Source organism: Pelobates fuscus, chromosome 6 (assembly GCF_036172605.1).
Source record: "Pelobates fuscus isolate aPelFus1 chromosome 6, aPelFus1.pri, whole genome shotgun sequence".
NCBI lineage: Eukaryota > Metazoa > Chordata > Amphibia > Anura > Pelobatidae > Pelobates > Pelobates fuscus.
Genome location: NC_086322.1, coordinates 146,802,046 through 146,822,486, shown reverse-complemented (window position 1 = coordinate 146,822,486; position 20,441 = coordinate 146,802,046). Strand labels below are relative to the sequence as shown.

The 20,441-nt window shown below is 37.1% G+C and overlaps 1 protein-coding gene across 1 annotated transcript in view; it reads right to left on the bottom strand.

Annotated features, from left to right (window-relative positions):
* Window positions 1–480: 480 nt before the first annotated feature.
* CENPE (centromere protein E) overlaps window positions 481–20,441 on the bottom strand; it is a 93,502-nt gene continuing 73,541 nt past the window's right edge. The window contains exons 47-59 of the mRNA XM_063425813.1: window positions 18,253–18,567; window positions 18,004–18,168; window positions 17,240–17,410; window positions 15,334–15,549; window positions 15,008–15,232; window positions 9,893–10,102; window positions 9,286–9,486; window positions 8,533–8,736; window positions 7,784–7,896; window positions 6,507–6,604; window positions 5,626–5,788; window positions 5,040–5,530; window positions 481–694 (exon numbers count right to left, since the gene is read on the bottom strand). Of these exons, the coding sequence (XP_063281883.1) occupies window positions 606–694; window positions 5,040–5,530; window positions 5,626–5,788; window positions 6,507–6,604; window positions 7,784–7,896; window positions 8,533–8,736; window positions 9,286–9,486; window positions 9,893–10,102; window positions 15,008–15,232; window positions 15,334–15,549; window positions 17,240–17,410; window positions 18,004–18,168; window positions 18,253–18,567 (2,661 nt within the window). The 3' untranslated portion in view covers window positions 481–605. The remainder of the gene's footprint in view (window positions 695–5,039; window positions 5,531–5,625; window positions 5,789–6,506; window positions 6,605–7,783; window positions 7,897–8,532; window positions 8,737–9,285; window positions 9,487–9,892; window positions 10,103–15,007; window positions 15,233–15,333; window positions 15,550–17,239; window positions 17,411–18,003; window positions 18,169–18,252; window positions 18,568–20,441) is intronic.

The window sequence follows — 20,441 nt, the reverse complement described above, 5'->3', positions numbered from 1 at the left end:
GAAAAGCTGTCACAGAGTTTAGTACCATGATATGCCATTTGATAATTTGGCCCTTTGGAAGGAGAAGATATCCATGATCCTGCCATACCATTCTCAGAGTTTATTGCAAGTTATTTAGCAAATATCAAATTAACACTTGTTGAGGTTTAACCTAGATGAAAAAGTAACCCAAATGGTCAAATAAGTGAAAAATAAACACATGAAATAGTTTATACATCAAAGGTCATATTGCACTTTATTAACATGACAAACAAAATAACATTCAAATAAAGTGGATATAGGAAGATGACAAACAAAAAGTAAAGACATAACATACATTTTAAATTTATAATCTGCACTGATGCCATCATATAGGACTTCTTTAAAATTAATGAATGCTGTGTTGTTCTGCTGAAACTCTTGTATTAAAACCCCTACCCAAAGATTAGAGTGACTGCTGTGCTAAAGATGTTAAACAAAATATTTACAAATAAGACTTTGATTTACATTCATCCAGAAAAATGTGTGTTATACTCCTTCAGCGAAGAAGATGTTAATGACCATGTTAACTTTGGGAAGTATTACAGCTATACCAAGTGCAGGAATATTCACATGAGAGATGCACATTAGGAAGTTTTACATTCATTGGCAGTTTCCTTTTTTCGGTCATACCACCATGTTTCTGTTTCAGCTGTAGATTCAACATTCTTTACATCTGAAATAGAATGAAATATAGATCAACGCACTTGATACACATTACAAATGTGAAGAAATCATGTTTTAAAAAAAATATATAATTTTTTTTTTTTAAATATGCACTGTATGTAAAAGGGTTATGTGACTAAAACACACATGATATTTAACAGTTAAGGAAGGACGATTCAAGTTAACAAAAAAATGCCTATTAGTTTTAAGCGATCTGTGCATTTTCTGGTTAGAAATGATCATTTGAGTCTGGATTGTATTCTCATTGGCTTAGGACTAGTCAAATACTGATTTAAATTCAAATGTGTGTATTACTTTTTGCTTGTTATGTTAAAGGGACACTATAGTCACCCAGACCACTTCAGCTCAATGAAGTGGTCTGGGTGCCAGGTCCCTCAGGTTTTAACCCTTCAGATGCAAACATACATTACATTTGAGGTTAAGCCAACCTCTAGAGGCACATCTGCGACGCTGGAGGTAGATTATGCCTCCATCGAGCAGAGTGTCCATAGGAAAGCATTGAGTAAGAGGAGGAGAGGTCACCAGCGCCGAGGGAGCCTGGTGCTGGAATAAGGTAAGCTGCTGAAGGGGTTTTAACCCATTCAATGCCAAGGGAGGGGGACCCTAAGGGTGGGGGCACCCTCAGGGCACTATAGCATCAGAAAAAACGCTTTGTTTTCCTGACACTATAGTGATCCTTTAATAATTAGTGTTTCTTAACATGCAGAACTTCATAAAACAATTAAGAATTGGCTATACACTTTCAAAACTTGGCACTGAGACAATATAAGAGTATTTAATAGTTGGGCATCACTAGTCAAAAAACTAAATGTTTTATGTTCTTCATATATGCAGATAGCTAGCATGTTTAACACTATAGGGTCAGGGACAGACCATTTCATCTCATTGAAGGGGTCTTTGATGCACTGTCCCAGTCTCCTCAAGAGGGACACTATAGTGTTAGGAATACAATGAATCTTTAACAGCATACAGAAAAACTAATTTTAGTGCCATAATCCACTAATCATTGGCATAATGCTTGCAAATTGCTAAAAAAAATGTAAGTTCACCCACTCCCAGTTTCCAAAAAGGACAGGAGGTTTCAATGGGTTAATTATTCCTACAAGCACTGAAGGGGAGGAGTGAATTAACTCCACCATTTCACTGTCAGCATTACACTAGCATACAATATTGATTAGGAAGTTTAACATTTAAATTTTACTGGATGTGGGCATATGCTTAAATGCAGACATTCTTTTTATTTTCTGTTGACATTTCAATATGTTGAACTGCTAGTAATGCCTTCAGTATCCTTACACTTACATATAAGCAATGTATTTGCGTGTCAACGGGCATTGTTGCTATTATCCTGTTTATTTTCAGTTGTGTTGAGTGCAGAGAATTTAGGAAAATGAAGATTGTCAAAATAAATAAAGCATCGTATTCTACCATTTGTATTTATCTAATTTTGTTACATCTACTGTATGAGATAAGCATTATTATTTGGCATAGAAAAATTTTAGACCATGTGCAAAATATTGCAAGATAAAAAACACTGTATACAGTTGTAACGGAGCTTCCTGTATCCCGGTTGGGTACCTGCACCGACAGATGCTCCTAGCGCTCACCGAGGGCTCCAAGCACTCCACCAGACACCATAAGCACTGCAGACCCCACAACCGCAGCAGCTTGGTTGGGGGTTCGCCGTCTCCTACCCACCCTGGACCTACGACAAGGCTCCAGTGGGTGAACCTCTTTCTCCAGAGAGTCAAGCAGGAATAGTTCTTACAAGAGCTCGTAGAATCCAAGGGAGTATAGTGATTATAGCAATCCCTTGTAGTGATATTGCATAGGAATTCCTTTTTATCCTTTAAATCATATATCATAATATGTATAAGTGCACTTAAACAGAAAGGGGAAAGTTGTGGTTAAATAAACGCATTTAAAAAGTGTCAAAAAGACCTTGGTCAAAAATGCGTCGAGTTTTAAAAAGGCCTTCGTCCTTCAGTACACAAAGTGAAATTTCTGCACCTATTTTTGAAAAGAGAAGAGAATAGTATATTCCCCCTAAAAGCAACTAAAACTCACCTTATTTCCCGAACCACACAGGTCTGCCGGCGCTAGCTCCGCCCCTTTGGTGACATAGGAATGGCTGATTTTTTAGCATTCCAATGCCTTCCCATGGAGAAAGCATTGGATTGGCTGAAAACAGCAAAGGGCTGGGCCAAACACAGTTTTGGCCAATCAGCACCTCCTCACAGAGATGCATTGAATCAATGCATCTCTATGAGGAAAATTCCGCTTCCCATGCAGAGCGTGAAGACGTTGAACAGCACTGCTGCCTACTGAGCAGAACTGAGCCAGGAAGCACCTCCAGTGGCCATCTGGAGGTGTCCCTAGGGGCAATGCAAACACTGTCTTTTCTCTGAAAAGGCAGTGTTTGCATAAAAACGCCTGAAGGCAATGATTGTACTCACCAGAACTACATTAAGCTGTAATTTTTCTGGTGACTATAGTGTCCCTTTAACATCAGCAGAGTAATATGAATTGCTAAAATTCCAGCATTGGCAGCCTGAGATAGATTAATGCACGTATTGTTTGTACTAGGGATTGACTGATTATCGGTTTTGCTGATATTATTGGCTGATATTCTGAATAATCACGGGCAATACCGATAATGAGGTGGTCCGGCGCAAGCACAAGCGGGCGCCTTAGGACTCACCGGCCTGGGGGGGGGGGGCGGGGGGCAGCGCTCCCTCCAGCCAGGCACTCTGTGTAGCATGGCCAAGTGGAGCAGTGCGCACCGCGGAACTTATGTTTCCTGAACTCTGCCTGACTGAAAGGAAGTGCTCACTGAGAGAGCACTTCCTGTCAGTCCGGCCGGGTACAGGAGATTGAATCTCCTGTACCGCTGTGCGCAACGCTCCGCTCGTCCACGTTACCAGGAGACACACCGATGAGCGCGGACCAAGGAGGGAGTGAGAGGGGGCACTTAAGTGACGGGGCACTATAGGATGGTGTAAGGAATACTATGGGGGAGAGGGTGATAAGGAACACTAAGACAGGTAAGGGGTGTGGGGGGAGTTCCTACTGCACATATGTACACACAAACACACTGCATCCACTACCCACACTGCATCCACTACACAAACACAGTGCATTTACTAATCAAACACTCTCACTGCATCCACTACACACACACACACACACACAAATATTCTTGAAAACATAAAAATTTGACTGGCATGAATATTTTGTGCCTTTACCACTTCAAGGACCACTATAGTGCCAGGAAAACACACTCTATTTCCTGGCACTATAGTGCCCTGAGGGTGCCCCCACCCTCAGGGTCCCCCTCCCGCTGGGCTCTAGGGGTTGGAAGGGGCTAAACTTACCTCTTTCTCCAGCGCCGGGCGGGGGACTCGCCTCCTCCTCTGCTGAATGTGCATGCGTGGCTGGAGCCGCGCTCGCATTCAGTCAGTCCATAGGAAAGCTCAATGCTTTCCTATGGACGCTGGCATCTTCTCACTGAAAATCAGTGAGAAGCGCGGAAGCACCTCTAGCAGCTGTCAATGAGACAGCCACTAGAGGCTGGATTAACCCTATTATAAACATAGCAGGTTCTCTGAAACTGCTATGTTTATAGAAAAGAGGGTTAAACCTAGCCGGACCTGGCACCCAGACCACTTCATTAAGCTGAAGTGTTCTGGGTGCCTATAGTGGTCCTTTAATAATAAAAAAATATTTGCCAAAAAAAAAAAAAAAAATGTTATATGTACAGAATACGGCCCGAAGGTTCACAGATTATCGGTATTGGCTCTAAAAAAAATCAATATCGGTCGATCCCTAGTTTGTACCAGGTAAGCTGAATCACTGATAAAGTGAAACGTAGCTCAATGAAGCATCAGCATCAATATAAGTAAGATTCATGCAGGAACACAGCAAGACAAGTTTCACGGCTAGTGCACATAGCCCTTTTTGTATTTTTAATGCTACTTATTAAGAAATTTGCATGCATCATTAGCAACACGCAATTGTTCATAAAAAAAAAAAAAAAAAAAAAAAAAAAAAAAAGGATGTCTATAACACTGACCTGGCACACAAACTATACGTTCATGGAGTTATTAAGCTGCTTTGACTACTTATAAAAAGAAAATGTTTGGAAACGTTTGCGGAATAAAGCACTTGGAAGGCAAGGCCAGTATGCAGGAAAGTATCTTTACAAATATTGCTAATGTCAGATGACTAGTTGAAATTTGCCAAGTTTCAAATGTTGGTCTTAACAAGTACTTTTATAATAACCGCAAAAGTAACCTATAAATATTACAGAATATAATATTATTCACAAAAGTTACCTGGTAACGTTCCCAACTTGGAATTGTCGAAAAACTGTGTTGGACAGTACGGCAAGGATTTTGATCGAACATCAAAAAATGTTTGTTTTGGTGAATCCTCATTTTTTAGCAAGGTTTGTTTTTTGCATGGGGATGAAATCAGAGAGCTGAGCAATGGCAGTTGAGTCTGTTCTGGAGATATTTCCGACCTTGTAAGCATTGCAGGTTTGCTTGGAGAAGCTGATGGCACACTATGCCTTCCAGCCTTGCTAGGCGATAATGGAACACGTTTAATGGCCTCTGCCTTGTATGGAGGTGCTTCCCGCTTTCTTTGCATACCGGTCTTTCCTGGAGATGCTAGATATAGATTAGGAATTTCAGACTTGGTAGGAGAAACGTGACTTGGTACTGCCTTGTTTGAAGGCAACATCCCAGATGATTCATGAGAAGCATTTAACGGAGCAGGTGTTTCAGACACTTTCATTTTCTTATCTTCACGTTTATGAATATTTCTATAAAGAAAACACAAAAACATATAGAATACCTCTACATTTTGGAAGGAGATGTATGGGAAAAAATATACAAAACAACAATATTGCATTCTCACCTGGAAAGTTGATTATACTTTTTCTTATAGTGGGAGGCTTCCCTTTCTAGTTTTGCATTTTCTGATTGGAGAACCAAGAAGGCAGTGCTTTGCACAATACCACTTCCACCACCACATGTAAGTGGATAATGAGAGTAACTGGGATGATCCTTTTCAGAGCAAACTGTTGGAAGAACGATACATACAAAATTTTCATTAAACCAAAAATTATATAACACTGTAAACATTTTTAGATGTGAATGCCTTTTAATACACCACAGAGTATTCATATATAAACAAAAACAGGGGAGAATGACCTTACTGCAATAAATGCAGAGCTGGAGACTATGATGTTTGCATTAAACAAACAATTTATCCACTTCTCAAACAAGATTATTTCCACTTAAAACTGAAAGAGAACCAGGACAAGAAACGTCTCCTCCTTGACACGCTTACTCTCAAAACACAGGTCCAAACTAGGTCCCCCAAAATGGCAGCCCAAACATCATAATCACCACATGCAAAGGATGTAGTCATGGTGTTAGAAATCTATGGGTGCCATGGACGGGTTCAGAAGTTTGAACATAACCAGGAGTCCCTGCAGCAGAAGTCCCTGCTTGTCTATTACGAATGTTGATGTTTTACATCCGGATAATTAATATCACATTTCAAATGAAAAATAAAACCACAAATCCACATGTTTATTCTGCAACTGGAAGCCCCCATCAATCATTTGCAATGTTTGCCCTGGCTTTACCATGTCTGAATTATGATGCAATTTGCTAAACCTATGAAAGTATTAATTTCTTACAACATATTGGATATATACAATATATATCTATCTCCATCACGTTTTTTCTTACTAGCCTGCAATGAGTCTTAAAATGGTGCATTATTTATACCTGATGTGTCACTGTCCTTTTGAGCTCGCCTTAACTGTTCTTTTAATTTCCGTAAGCATTCCTCCTTATCTTCCAGACAAGACTTTAATGATGCAATTCTATAATACACATACAAATTATTATACATTGCAGGCTCTGAATTACAAATCTTTGGCAAGGATTTAGGCAACATTAATTTCTGTGGATAAGGAAGATGTCAAACAAAAGAAAACTGAAATGTCCTAAGAAGAAGGTTAAAAAAAAAAAAAAAAAAGTCTAGGCACCATATTTCCATTAAATGGTTCCTTTCTATTAAATGGTTATGGTGTCTGGTGCAGATGTACCTTCTAGTGTTAAACAGTTTTCAAATTGTTTAACACTGAAGAAATGTCACTGTCTACTGCCTCATCTTGTGTTCTGGCTAATGTGGAAGCATTAGGTTATTGAAGAGGCGGCAGTGAGCTCTCAGCCTATGATTGGCAGTCACTCGCGAATAAAGCTCATTGTTGCCGCCCATTCACGGCTTGAGCTAAGGGTTCTGCATTATCCCAAAAACAAGAGGAGAGGTGTCAGTCTCATGCCTGGGAACACTACTACTGTATTTATTGTTTACTACTGATCGCTGTATTTTAATTAGATATTAGTTCACTTGGTGGCATGAACATAACTTTAGACGAAGTTTTGAAGGGGGCTCAGACAGTCAAAACTGAATCATGAACTATTAGCAATGCAACAAGATTGGGTTGTTAGTGGTACATTTTAAAAAGTTCAAGGCTTGGGAAAATTGAAAATGATCCATAAAATGACAAAAGGAGGCAGAAATACTGCTACCATCGCTCTATGCCAGCTGTCATTTCAGTCACATATGCAGCAAAAGGGTATAATATGGAGGAAACCACGCAACCAAATATACGTAAGAGTAAGAACACATTCTTTGCAACAATACTCTGCCTCTCCAAGTGGGAAAGCGTTATTGTCTAAATTGTGTATGAATTATATGTGGTCCCTATTTAACAAAAAAGAAAAACAAAGCTGACTCACTATTTTATGATTAAATAACACATATACAGTTTTTATAAACATTTTAAATAGCATGTTTAATACTGCAGATGCATATAAATTTAATTATTTAAAAAAAAATAAAAAATAAAAAAAATTTAGAATATGGGTCCCTTACTTGCCAGAAGTTTAAAATAGCAGGATATCTATTTCTGCATGACTGTATACTTCACTAGTAAAATATTCAATCCCAAATAATTTTTTTTTTTTTTTTAAGAAGCCCATCTTACTATACTTACTCTTTGTCCATTGATTTGGACAACTTCATTCTTTCCATCTCAATTTTCACAACTTGAGTTTTGAGTTGGTCTATTTCCTCTTGATATGGTTTTGCACCTTTGGAAACTGTACTCTATAGGGACAAAAAAACAACAAATAAGTGGCTTTAAAGTAAACCTATACTGCACCAGTGCTAGGATATGAAAGCTAGCTTCACAATAGTTCTAATATGCAAATTGACACGTATCCACAATATTTGCCATTTACTTTGTTGATCCATTGCCAAGACATGGCTGAAAATAGGAGCAACTATTAATGGGCTAGAGGAAAGCTACATCACATGTAAGTAGCAATTTTATAATGCTTACACAGCACTTATAGACTGGTTGACCTTGCAACCATTGCGAAGGTAGAAAACGCCCCAAACGTAGCTGGACCACCTACGCCATATTGTGAATATGAGTGATACCATATTAGATCCATTAGATCCATTAAGCCAGAGTCTCACTACCCTTACTGACAGCCAAGAAGGAAAGGTAGCACAGAACATGCTTTTCTGTGTTATGTTGGAAAGGAAAATGCAGCTAGCACAATGAATATACAAATCTTAAGTTATACACATTGCCCTCACGGCATGCTTATAATGCAGGTGCCCTTTAACACCTCTAGGAAGTGCCAAGTGTACATCATTATAAATACAATTGTTTGCACCCATACAAAATGCCATGCAACTGTTAAAGTTTGCAAGCATATACACACACAGACATACCTGGAGATTCTCTATCTCTTTCAATGCAGTTTGAAGTCTATTATCTTTTTCAGTAAGCTGAATCTGGATCTTTGCAAGCTCAGTTTCTGTGGTGTTCAACAACAGCTTGTTTTGCAGGGCTACTGCCCTCTCTTCTTTTACTTTGGCATCTGCTTTCACTGTATCCAGTTCATCTTCTAGATTTTTGATCCTGGACTGCATTTTCTACAGATATAACAATGTGCATGTGTTAAAAAAAAAAAAAAAAAAAAAAGGGCCTAAGAATCACTAATTCAACATACAAGGAACACCGAATATAGCAAAAAGAACATACAAAGCACACACCTAGATCATAAAGCAGGATTACTTCATAAATCAATAAATCTTGGGAATAGAATAACAAAAAACAGGGAAACCCCTAGCACCCTTTCCCTTCCTAATTACCTGTCCAAATATTTTAATTGTGCGAATGCTAAGCTACAACAGATTTTCAGTGATCGATACAGAAGGATCTGGCCCTTCCAACTCAACCAAATCTTTATTAACCCTTTTGGTCTACATTGATTTATTGGTTATGAAGGGCTGTGATATTTTGGAATAACTGCCTTCTGCCATTCCTCAACAACCAATCAGCCACTTGTCACTACAAACCTTTAACAATATGAACGTCAACAAAGTACACCTGCAGAAGATAGAGCGAGAGCTACAATCCCGAACGTGTCTAACAGCCATCACTTTTAATTTTGCTTAAACAGAATTCAAAACTGCCATTACCTTTAATTCTGCTTGCAGACTCTTCAGTTTTTCTTGTAATCTAGCATTCTCATTGTCTATGATATCTGTACTTCCTGTAGGAGAAAGCTGATGCACTCTTTTCATTAGCTCAGTGTTCTTTACTTTTGTCTCTTCCAACTCTGTTTGAATGTTTTTTAAATATTCGGTGACCACACTCTGTATTTTTGATTGAAGAACAGTCTTAAAGAAAATATTAAGTGTATTAAACAATTTTTCTTAAAAACATAGAAAAGATCTCAATTGATATTAAAGTATTTTCTAAATGTATACCATAGCATAAGATGCCATGTGCTGCATACAAGTATAGAACTAGAATAGATTCTAAAATAAATAATTATATATACACATATACACACACAGTAACAGCTCTAGAAGGACATTTGTATATGTATACCCATCAGAAATAGAAGCTCAAGGAATTAAAACAGGGGAACCTAATTACTTCCACAATACAGAAGACAAAAAGTAGTGTTTACTGATCAATTTAAAATACATAACTAACTATGTGTTCTTCCCAGTGCAACAATAGAAAAGGTCAATAAAGTAAAACTGAAAATAAATATAAAAATATATATATATATTCTACCCTTAGCTTCTTGGTCATCAGTTGGATCATTCCTATGATTCTTTTATTTTCTTGCTGAACACCTTCATTAAGCTTCATGACATTAATGTTCTCATCCTTGAATTCATCCAGCCACAAGTTAAAACTCTGCTTGCATTTTGCTTCATCTTGAAGAACTTGTTCAATACTGGTCAGTATGACTTGAATCGCTGAAAAATCTCCTTCAACATGCTGCAACCCCAAACCCCCCAAAAAGTTAATTAATGAGTATTAAAATTAGGACCGTTTATGCTTATTGCAGAGTTCATTTAACAAACCACTGGGTCAACCTGAACATTAAGAAAACTAGCTAATTTAGAAGCTTTTAAAGTGTTGTTAGGCAACAACTACCAGTGCCACAGAAAATTAAGCAAAGTGACTAGCTGAGCCACTTTCTGGACTGGGCAGAACTTATTACAGAATCTGCAAAGCCTGGTGAGATACAGAGACAATGCAGGTATATAAATATTTGCATAACAAATAGTTTATGCATATTTATAGTTAAAAAAAAGAAAGTGTTTTACTCAAACCTGGATTGTTCTTTAAAGAGGCACTATAGTCACCAGAACCACTACAGCTTAACCCCTTAAGATCGCAGCCAAATGTACAAGTTGTGATCCAAAAAAAACGTAAACAAAACCTGGCATTTGCGCTATATGTCTGTCCAACCGTAATTCACTTATTATATATCATTTTATTCAGGGGAAACAGGGCTTTCGATTAACATCAAATATTTAGGTATGGAACATAATTCAATATGAAAAAAATATAAAAAAATGGGAGAAAATAAGAATTTTTTAAATTGTTTTAGTTCTACGTGACATTTTAACTGTGAATGTCAAAATACTGTTTGCTTTTACTGCAATACAATACACATATTTGTATTCAGCGATGTCTCGCGTGTAAAACAGTTCCCCCCTATGTACAGGTTAGGTTTTATGGTGTTTTGGGAAGTTACAGGGTCAAATATAGCGTGTTACATATTTCAGTTTTTTCACATTGAAATTCGCCAGATTGGTTACGTTGCCTTTGAGACCATATGGTAGCCCAGGAATGAAAATTACTCCCATGATGGCATACCATTTGCAAAAGTAGACAACCCAAGGTATTGCAAATGGAGTATGTCCAGTCTTTTTTAGTAGCCACTTGGTCACAAACACTGGCCAAAGTTAGTTTTAATATTTGAAAATGCAAAAAACTAATTTGAACGCAAATTTTGACCAGTGTTTGTGACTAAGTGGCTACAAAATAAAAGTGAACACACCCTATTTGGAATACCATGGGTTGTCTACTATTGCAAATGGTATGCCATCATGGGGATAATTTTCATTCCTGGGCTACCATACGGTCTCAAAGGCAACCTGGCGAATTTTAATGTGAAAAAACTGAAATGCAAACCTTATATTTGACTCTGTAACTTTTGAAAACACCATAAAACCTGTACATGAGGGGTACTGTTATACTCAGGAGACTTCGCTGAACACAAATATTAGTGTTTCAAAACAGTAAAACGTATCACAACAATTATATCGTCAGTGTAAGTGCCATTTGTGTGTGAAAAATGCAAAAAATGTCACTGTCACTGATGATATCGTCGTTGTAATATATTTTACTGTTTTGAAACACTAATATTTGTGTTCAGCGAAGTCTTCCGATTAAAACAGTACCCCCCATGTACAGGTTTTATGGTGTCTTGGAAAGTTACAGGGTTAAATATTGTGCGAGAAAATTTAATTCCCTGAACTTTCGGCCTGGGTTGTCAGGCAGGTCCTGCAAATTGTAATTAATAAAATGACCTAATTATGTAAAATTATTACATAAATATATTCGTATAATAATATAATATATATATATGTATGTGTGTATATATGTATTAAATTTTTTTTATTATTTTTATTTGTAAATAGGTATATATAGTGATATATACTTATGTATATAGACATATTATTTCGTTCTACATGTATTTTGATATCTATATATATATATTAATTTTAAAATACAGTTAGAACGAAATTACGCATGTTTATATATTTTTTATCTATTTATTTATTATTTTTTTCATTTTATTTTTTAACGTATTTATATATTTATTTATTATTATATATAAATATATAATGAAAATTATATATATATTTAATCAATTTCATTGTACGTGTATTTTGATATTAATATATATATATATAATTATGTATATAATAATATTAAAATACACGTAGACAGTGTATGTATATTTATGTGTATGTGTGTATATATACCGTATTTATTCGAGTATAACTCGAATAAATATACCTCCCAGGACCGCCGGGCTCATTACAAGCCCGGCGGTCCTGGGGGGGCGGGCAGCAAGCGTTTACTCACCTCCGTGCAGTGTAAATGTCGCGAGACCCGCGGCCAGCTCTGACGTCGTCAGAGCTGGCCGCGGGTCTCGCGAGATTTACACTGGGAAGCTGGAGGAGCTGCACGGAGGTGAGTAAACGCTTGCTGCCCGCCCCCCCAGGACCGCCGGGCTTGTAATGAGCCCGGCGGTCGGTATTATCGAGCACCCACTCGAATATTTATTCGAGTATAACAAGCACCCTAATTTTAGATTAAAAATCGGTATAAAATTTTATACCGATTTTTAATCGAAAATTAGGGGTGCGCGTTATACACGTGTGCGCGTTATACTCGAATAAATACGGTATATACTTAGATCATATATATATATATATATACTTAGATCATATATATATACATATATACACACACATATATATATATATATGATCTAAGTATATATAATCTTATTTTTACACTGTTTTTAACATCTTTTTATTTTATTAGAGCCACCAAAATAAGGACAGCATAGAACGTCCTGCGGTCTTAAGGGGTTAATTTAGTGATTTAGAGCAGATATCGATAATCTGTGAACTTTCAGGCAGATAGCCGATAACTTACCGATATTCTGTACATTTACCATTTTGAAAAAAAACAAAACTTTTTCTAAAGGCAAATGCACAAAATATACATGCCACATGTAGAGGATGCAGTGTGTTTAGACAGGGGAGCTGTTTGTATAGTGAATGCAGTGTGAGTATATAATGAATGCAGAGTGTGTGTAGTGAATGCAGAGTGTGTGTGTGTGTGTGTGTGTAGTGTGTATAGTGAATGCAGTGTGTTTGTGTAGTGTGTGTAGATTGAATGCAGTGTGTGTTTGTATAGTGTGTGTATAGTGAATGCAGTGCGTTTGTGTAGTGTTTGTATATAATGAATGCAGAGTGTGTATAGTGAATGCAGTGTATTTGTGTAGTATGTGCATATAATGCAGAGAGTGTGTGTGTTTCTGTAGGTATGTAATTTGTGTAAAATGGGAGGGTGGGGGCAAAGGAGGGATTAATTTTTTTTTAAAAAATATGAAATATATATATTTTTAGTCCCCCTCCCTGCTTCTTACTTGGCCAGGGAGGGGGGATATAGCGTTTCCTGGTGGTCCGGTGGCAGGGACTGTGCAGTGGGGGCCCAGCAAGCACTTACTTACCTTCCCAGCAGCTCCCCTGTCTAAATCTCGCTGCCTGTGTACCGCGCAGATTGCAGAAAATTCCAAATATCGGCCAGACCGATAATTGGTCGATCACTAGTGTCTATAGCATGTCTCTGCAGTCTTAGCAAAGGCAGTGTTTACTTTGCTGTCAAGGAAAACTCCTACATTCAGCGTCTCCAAGCTCTGCATGGATTTGTTGAACATTCCCTATAGGAATGCATTGATTCAATGCATCTCTATGAGGAGATGCCAATTGGCGCAAGGGCCTCCCAATGCTTTTCCATGGAAAAGCATTTTTATTGGCAGAGATCATCAAGAGTAATAATCTCAGTCATGGACATGTGGCCAGCAGTGACAAGACCGGCATGGCTTTGGAGAAAAGGTACGTTTAATACCTTATATCTCCACAGAGAGGGAGCCAGGGAGGTAAACATGTATTCTAGCACTATGGTGTAAGGGATACATTTGTATTCATGACACTATACTATTCCTTTAACTAGATTATACTTGGTCAAAGACCAAGAGAGACACTATGGTGTTAGGAATACAAAAATATATCCCTAACTCTACAATTGTTCCTTAAGTAGCATACAACATGTATTGAACCTTGAAATAAGTATCTAGATTTGTGTTTTGCATGCTGGTAAAACAAAACAAAAAAACAGTGTTCTCACCTTCTTTTACATGTTTTTTTGATATTCATTTAATTTGGAGTAACATTTAAAAGTGAATGTACAGCATGCATATATACCTATGCAATCCAGTGGTTTCCCATATAAAACAATTTGTTTTAATGGAATGCATTATATGTAAACCTTTTGCAGTTAAATAATCCTAATGATTTGCTTTGCACACACGAACATGTAAACTGCACAAAATGGATAAAAACATTTAATAAAGTGCAGTGCTGCATAGGCCTGCGGGTATCCACTCCAGTGATAAATTCACCCACAAACATGAAACAATACATACATATTGCCACATTAAATCTTGTGCCTATTGTGGTGACATTCTGTCATCAAACTAACATGGTGACCAGGGGTCATGTGACCAAGTTCATGTAGATCTTTCTTACAGGGGGATAAGCTTAACCTTTGATATGGTAATTCAATACCTTTACAAGTCAGGAAAGAGATAACCACCCCCCCTCTATCCTCATTCCTCTCTGTTCCTTCTTGGCTGTGCTACTGAGCAGATGTGCAGACACCATGTGCTATCTTGGTGAACCATGTTATACTCTGTTGCTTCCTTTTCTTCCTTGGTGGATGTGATGTTGGACTTGCAGCAGTGAGCCATTACTAGATGTGAAGGCCTAACCGTGGGTGAGATCAAACGTGTGGGGAAGGGGATTACTATATAGATAGATAGATTTAAAAGGGTTGCTGCTCCGTGGGTCTGGGCTGTGTGTTTGTGATACATTTATAGTATTGTGTTGTTGTCTTCTAAATAAATACCTTTTAATGTAGACGAACCTTGTGTAATATATATATATATATTAATTTGGTGATACACCACACCTATTTCTACTGTAAGTTCATAATGACTTTTCTCCCCTGTTTTTTCCCGATATCAATTACCTTTATAAGATCATACTTCTTATTTATCAGTTTGTTTAGGAACTCAAGTTCATAAAATTTGAGGTCATCCGCTGCAGAATCTGTCCATTTTGTACCGTGCTGCTCTAGACATTGAATCTGAAGTTCAAGCTCTTCATGTTTCTTTTGTTCTGTGATCAGGTCTACTTCACAGACATTTAATAAGCTGTATTGTTCTTCTTTCACAATGGCATTCATGCATATAAGCTACAAGAAAAAAAAAGTTAGTAATAAATTAACTCCCCTCCTCCCTCTAAACATCCCCAGAGTTACATTGTCTAATACTACTAAAGAAATATGAAATTTACCTTAAACTTGCTGATAACTGTTTGCAGCTGAGAATTTATCTTTACATGCTCAGTCTGTAAGCTTCTAAATGACCTGGACTGTGTAGGTGAGAGTTTATCCTTTATCTGACCCAAAATGGATTTACAGATCTCTTCTTCATTATGAATTTCACTAGCGAAACTGTTAATTAGGCTGTGTTGATCAGAATATACACCAGAGATTTTTACCAAAAGATCCTGTAGGAAAGGGAAAAAAATATATAAAATTACTTCAGCTATTAAATCCTAGACATAACATGGCAGATTGCATACATGTATACAATTTCAATTTACTTCCTAGGAATCGTAATTTGGAAAAGCACAATGAAAGTATAAACACAACATTTAGTATGCAAATACACCTTTGGACCTCTACATTTAATTGATAAAGTGTTAAACTTTTTTTAAAGAATGCACTGACACCGTTCAACAGCTTTCAAAAATAAGGTTTAAGAAAGACATTTCCATATACTTTTGCAACCAAGGTTGTTGTCTCGGTTATGGTGGAAATACTTCCCCTATTTTCTTCTTGTGGCATTCATTTTCTTCTTGCTGATGTCCCCAGTGTTTGAAACTCTACACTACCATCACATGGCATCGCAAAAGAAAGCTAAGGAAGCTATCAGATCCATGCATGCATGCATGCACTACAAAATGTGAAATACAAAAACACTATCCATGCAAGAAAGTTCACAAGTGGTTGTTCTGGTGAGTATTGTCAGTCCCTGTAGGCGTTTTGCAGTAAAAACGCACTGTTTCCATTACAGTCTAGTGAAACTCCACTGGCCACTCCACAGATTGATACTAGAGGTGCTTCCTGGGGCAGTGTGTAGCATTGACATTCAGTGACTCTACACTCTGCATGGAGACACTGAACTTTCCTCATAGAGTACAGAAAGAACAAACTCAGTGTTTAGGTAATCAACCTCACCACCCAACACACAGAGTCCAAAGGTGCAAACGGTATGTTCACACTTACCCTCTTAAGCGCCATATATACACAATTTTGTTTCTTGTTTCCTCATAGAGATGCATTGATTTAATGCATCTTCATGAGAAAATGCTCATTGGCCAGAGTGGCATTTGGCACCGCCCCCTGCCCCACCTCCTTGGCAATATCAGTCAAGCCAATGCTTTCCTATGGGATAGCATTGTAATTGGCTCAGATCATCACTTCTGATGTCAGCCAAGGAGGCAGATCAAGGGCAGAGGCATCATCAGCAGACTGGAATAAAGGTAAGATTTTACTATATTTAGAGGGGCAAGAGAATACCCTTTTAACACTATAGGGTCAGGAATACATGTTTGTGTTCCTGACCCTATAGTGTTCCTTTAATAATAAGAGCCTACACCAATGCAATTATTGGCAAACTGATGCTGCTGAATTGTGCTAATCTTAATGATGAATCTAGCTTGTAAAACATCACAGAAAATATTTCACCAAAGTTCTGATGTGCCTTCACTATTCTAACATAGTACCGGTGGTGGCATCATACACGTTGGACATATGGGTTTGAAAACAAGGTATATTAGTAAACAAAAGCAGAAAACAGTTATATATATAAATGTACACATTTAAGATTGCATTGTACCCTTAACAAAAGTACCCAAGGAAAAAATAAATAAAACAAAGTCCTTGTCAGAGCCAGACCTGGGGTATTAAGGTCATATTAATATGGACATCATGCTATGGTGTAGCTGCTTTACATTGAATAGGCAGGTATAAATTGTTAGAATATTTAAAACTATAAATAAAGATATTGCCTTATTTTTCTTTTGAAAAACAACAGTAAGGTGGAACACACACACACACACACACACGTTTAGGTCAAACACACTTTAAATACACATGCAGTTTTGGGACTTTAATATCTTGAATATCAAATACCGTTATCTCTTGGGTCTTTTCTTTCAAAGTATCCATGTGCTTTGCAAGCTCATCTTCTTCGTCTTCTTCTGGAGGTAAGCTCAGTTTTAAATTTAAAAGTAAAATATCTTTATCTTTACGCTCAATCTCATCATTGAGCTCAAAATTTTTCTCTCTTTCATCCTTTATGGCCTGAAATGCAAGTATACAATAAGAATCACATCCTAAAAGGGGGATTGTTGGCACATTTCATTAAATATAACTAGCACATGGTACACATTTTTTAAGATTGTTTTCTTGATGTATAAGTCTTTCAAACAACCACTGGTTTTCAAATATTAGCTCAATTTTAAAAGGGATTAAACATAAAACATTCTCCAATATTTTAATTTCTATTTGTTTAAAAAAAAAAAAAAAAAAAAACGTAGAGTAAATAAATAACTACAGGCTCCTTAAACAGTAATAATAACACAAAACAGCAATTTGTCAAAACCTGACCACAAATTCAAATCACTGTGCACATAAGACACTAGGTCTTAAAGTCAATCAACACTTGAGTCTCAACCATCCCGGGTATGGAAAAGATGCATTTCAAAATGTCACATTGTGAACAGGATAGGTTTATTTCGACCATAAAGGAACGATTTGAGAAACACAGAAGGTTCCTCAGCAAGCCATTTTTAAGCTCCGAGAGCACCTACATTTAACAGGAACAGTAAAATTATAATTGTTGATTGAATTGATGTCATACCTTTCTGAGGAAAAGACAAAAACATAACCAATACCTGCTGTAGTTGCTCAATCTGTTCTTGTAAAGAGGATATCTGCTTGGTCAGTTCATCAAGTGTGTTCACTTTTAAATTGAGATGTTCATTTATATCCTCCTTTTGTTGCTTAACAACTTGAAGTTCTGTCTGGCATTTGTTTAGTTCCTCCCTTAGCTGGGCAGACTAGAAATGTAGAGATTGAATTAATAAACAAGGCAGTATTTATGCAGCTGCTTACACTAATAATGTGTGTTATTATACGCTCACCTCTTTCTCCTGTCCTTGAAGCTCCGAATATATATTCTCCTTTTCATTTCGCACTCTTTGCAGCAGTTGCTGAAATTGTTCCTGTTCTAGATAAAGACTGGATATTTTCAGATCTTGTTCTTGGATTTGCTTTTGCAGGTTGTCCTTTTCAGCTTCAAGAAGCTGAGCTCTAGAATTGGTGGCCTCAAGTTTATCTTTTAGCGCCTTTATTTCGGTAACTAGCTCTTCCTGCCTCAGGTTTTCGTCAGCATGCTGTGCTTCCAAGAGGGCATGTTTCTGTTTCAGATTCTCTAGTTCGTTATTCAGTTGGTTTACCTGTTGAATTTACAAAACCAAATTGCACATGAAGGTTCAGAGAACTAAACCTAAATTGCATGTACAGGTTTAAAGCACAATGTAACGTTTTCAAAATCATACCTATTTTTTAGAAGAACTTGTAAATACTTTGTAAACTGGATAATTTTATTTTTCACATGGAATTTAAATATAATTGTTCTTCATGCCACTGATTCAAGCAGTAATCGGTGCCAGTCCTGGTCAATATTCATCTAAATCTGATACTAGGCAAGTTAGAGCATTTTAGTACCACTCAAACCCAGAACCCTTACTCAGAATATTTCTTGTGCCATATCGCATGTCAGAGCAACATGGCTTTAACAATCTTTTGCAGTACTATGTGTAGCAAGAACAGAAGGTAAAAAGTATGCAATTTGATAAAAAAGGAAAAAAAAAGTTACACATATTGCAGGGGATAAAAAAATAAGCGTGGAGTAAACTGACTTTTCTTTTGGGTTGTGTTTTTTTATTTTTTTTAATTCTTTATTTTTGGTGCGCAGAGATTACACATAATGAGCTTGCATCGCCACAATAGCGGGGCAAACCATGCATTTTCAGACAAGTTATAACAGTGGAATTGCAGTTATATGACATGCACACATTTTAGTTTTAGTTAAGTATATCTTGCTAGTCAGGTACGTCTAGAAAACTCAAATTGTGTTTAGTAACGCTACAGTCTCAACGATTCAAAGGTATAGAACAGAAAGGGTAAAATATATGAACAAACAGTAAATGATTTAATTTGTTAACGATTTATATCTATTATGGGTATATTCAAGTGCTAGTGAGACAGGTTGAAGCGGAGTTCTGAGTGATATGAGCCCCGTTGCCCCATGCACAGAAATGGAGGGAGACAAATATAGTAAATGTGGGCAATTAGGAGACTAGCTTTGCTGGCCTCATTGAATCACTCTCAGTAAGCCTGCTTATGGTAAACTAAAATAACAGGGGAACGTAAGCATAAAGACACATCTCGTTTGAACATGTATTCCTCTGCATTGTGACAATCGTGTAGTTGTGTTGCCTTTTGTAAGCAGGGGACACTTATCTGTGTATCTGATTATACAGAGTCATGCCTTTAGTGCAGTATGTCTGGCCTATGCTGTGATTTGTAATTATGTCATGCTTGGTGGAAGAAATATAAACAAAAATAACTGTCTCATATGGTTATTATAGAGTTTACAATGTTAAGAACAGGTTAGACTATAATGTTGAATTACGCTGTTAATCTGGTGATCTGTGAAACCACCTGGCAAGCGCGTCAATATAAATAAAACATCTTGTAACTACAGGGAGTGCAGAATTATTAGGCAAGTTGTATTTTTGAGGATTAATTTTATTATTGAACAACAACCATGTTCTCAATGAACTCAAAAAACTCATTAATATCAAAGCTGAATATTTTTGGAAGTAGTTTTAGTTTGTTTTTAGTTATAGCTATTTTAGGGGGATATCTGTGTGTGCAGGTGACTATTACTGTGCATAATTATTAGGCAACTTAACAAAAAACAAATATATACCCATTTCAATTATTTATTTTTACCAGTGAAACCAATATAACATCTCAACATTCACAAATATACATTTCTGACATTCAAAAACATAACAAAAACAAATCAGTGACCAATATAGCCACGTTTCTTTGCAAGGACACTCAAAAGCCTGCCATCCATGGATTCTGTCAGTGTTTTGATCTGTTCACCATCAACATTGCGTGCAGCAGCAACCACAGCCTCCCAGACACTGTTCAGAGAGGTGTACTGTTTTCCCTCCTTGTAAATCTCACATTTGATGATGGACCACAGGTTCTCAATGGGGTTCAGATCAGGTGAACAAGGAGGCCATGTCATTAG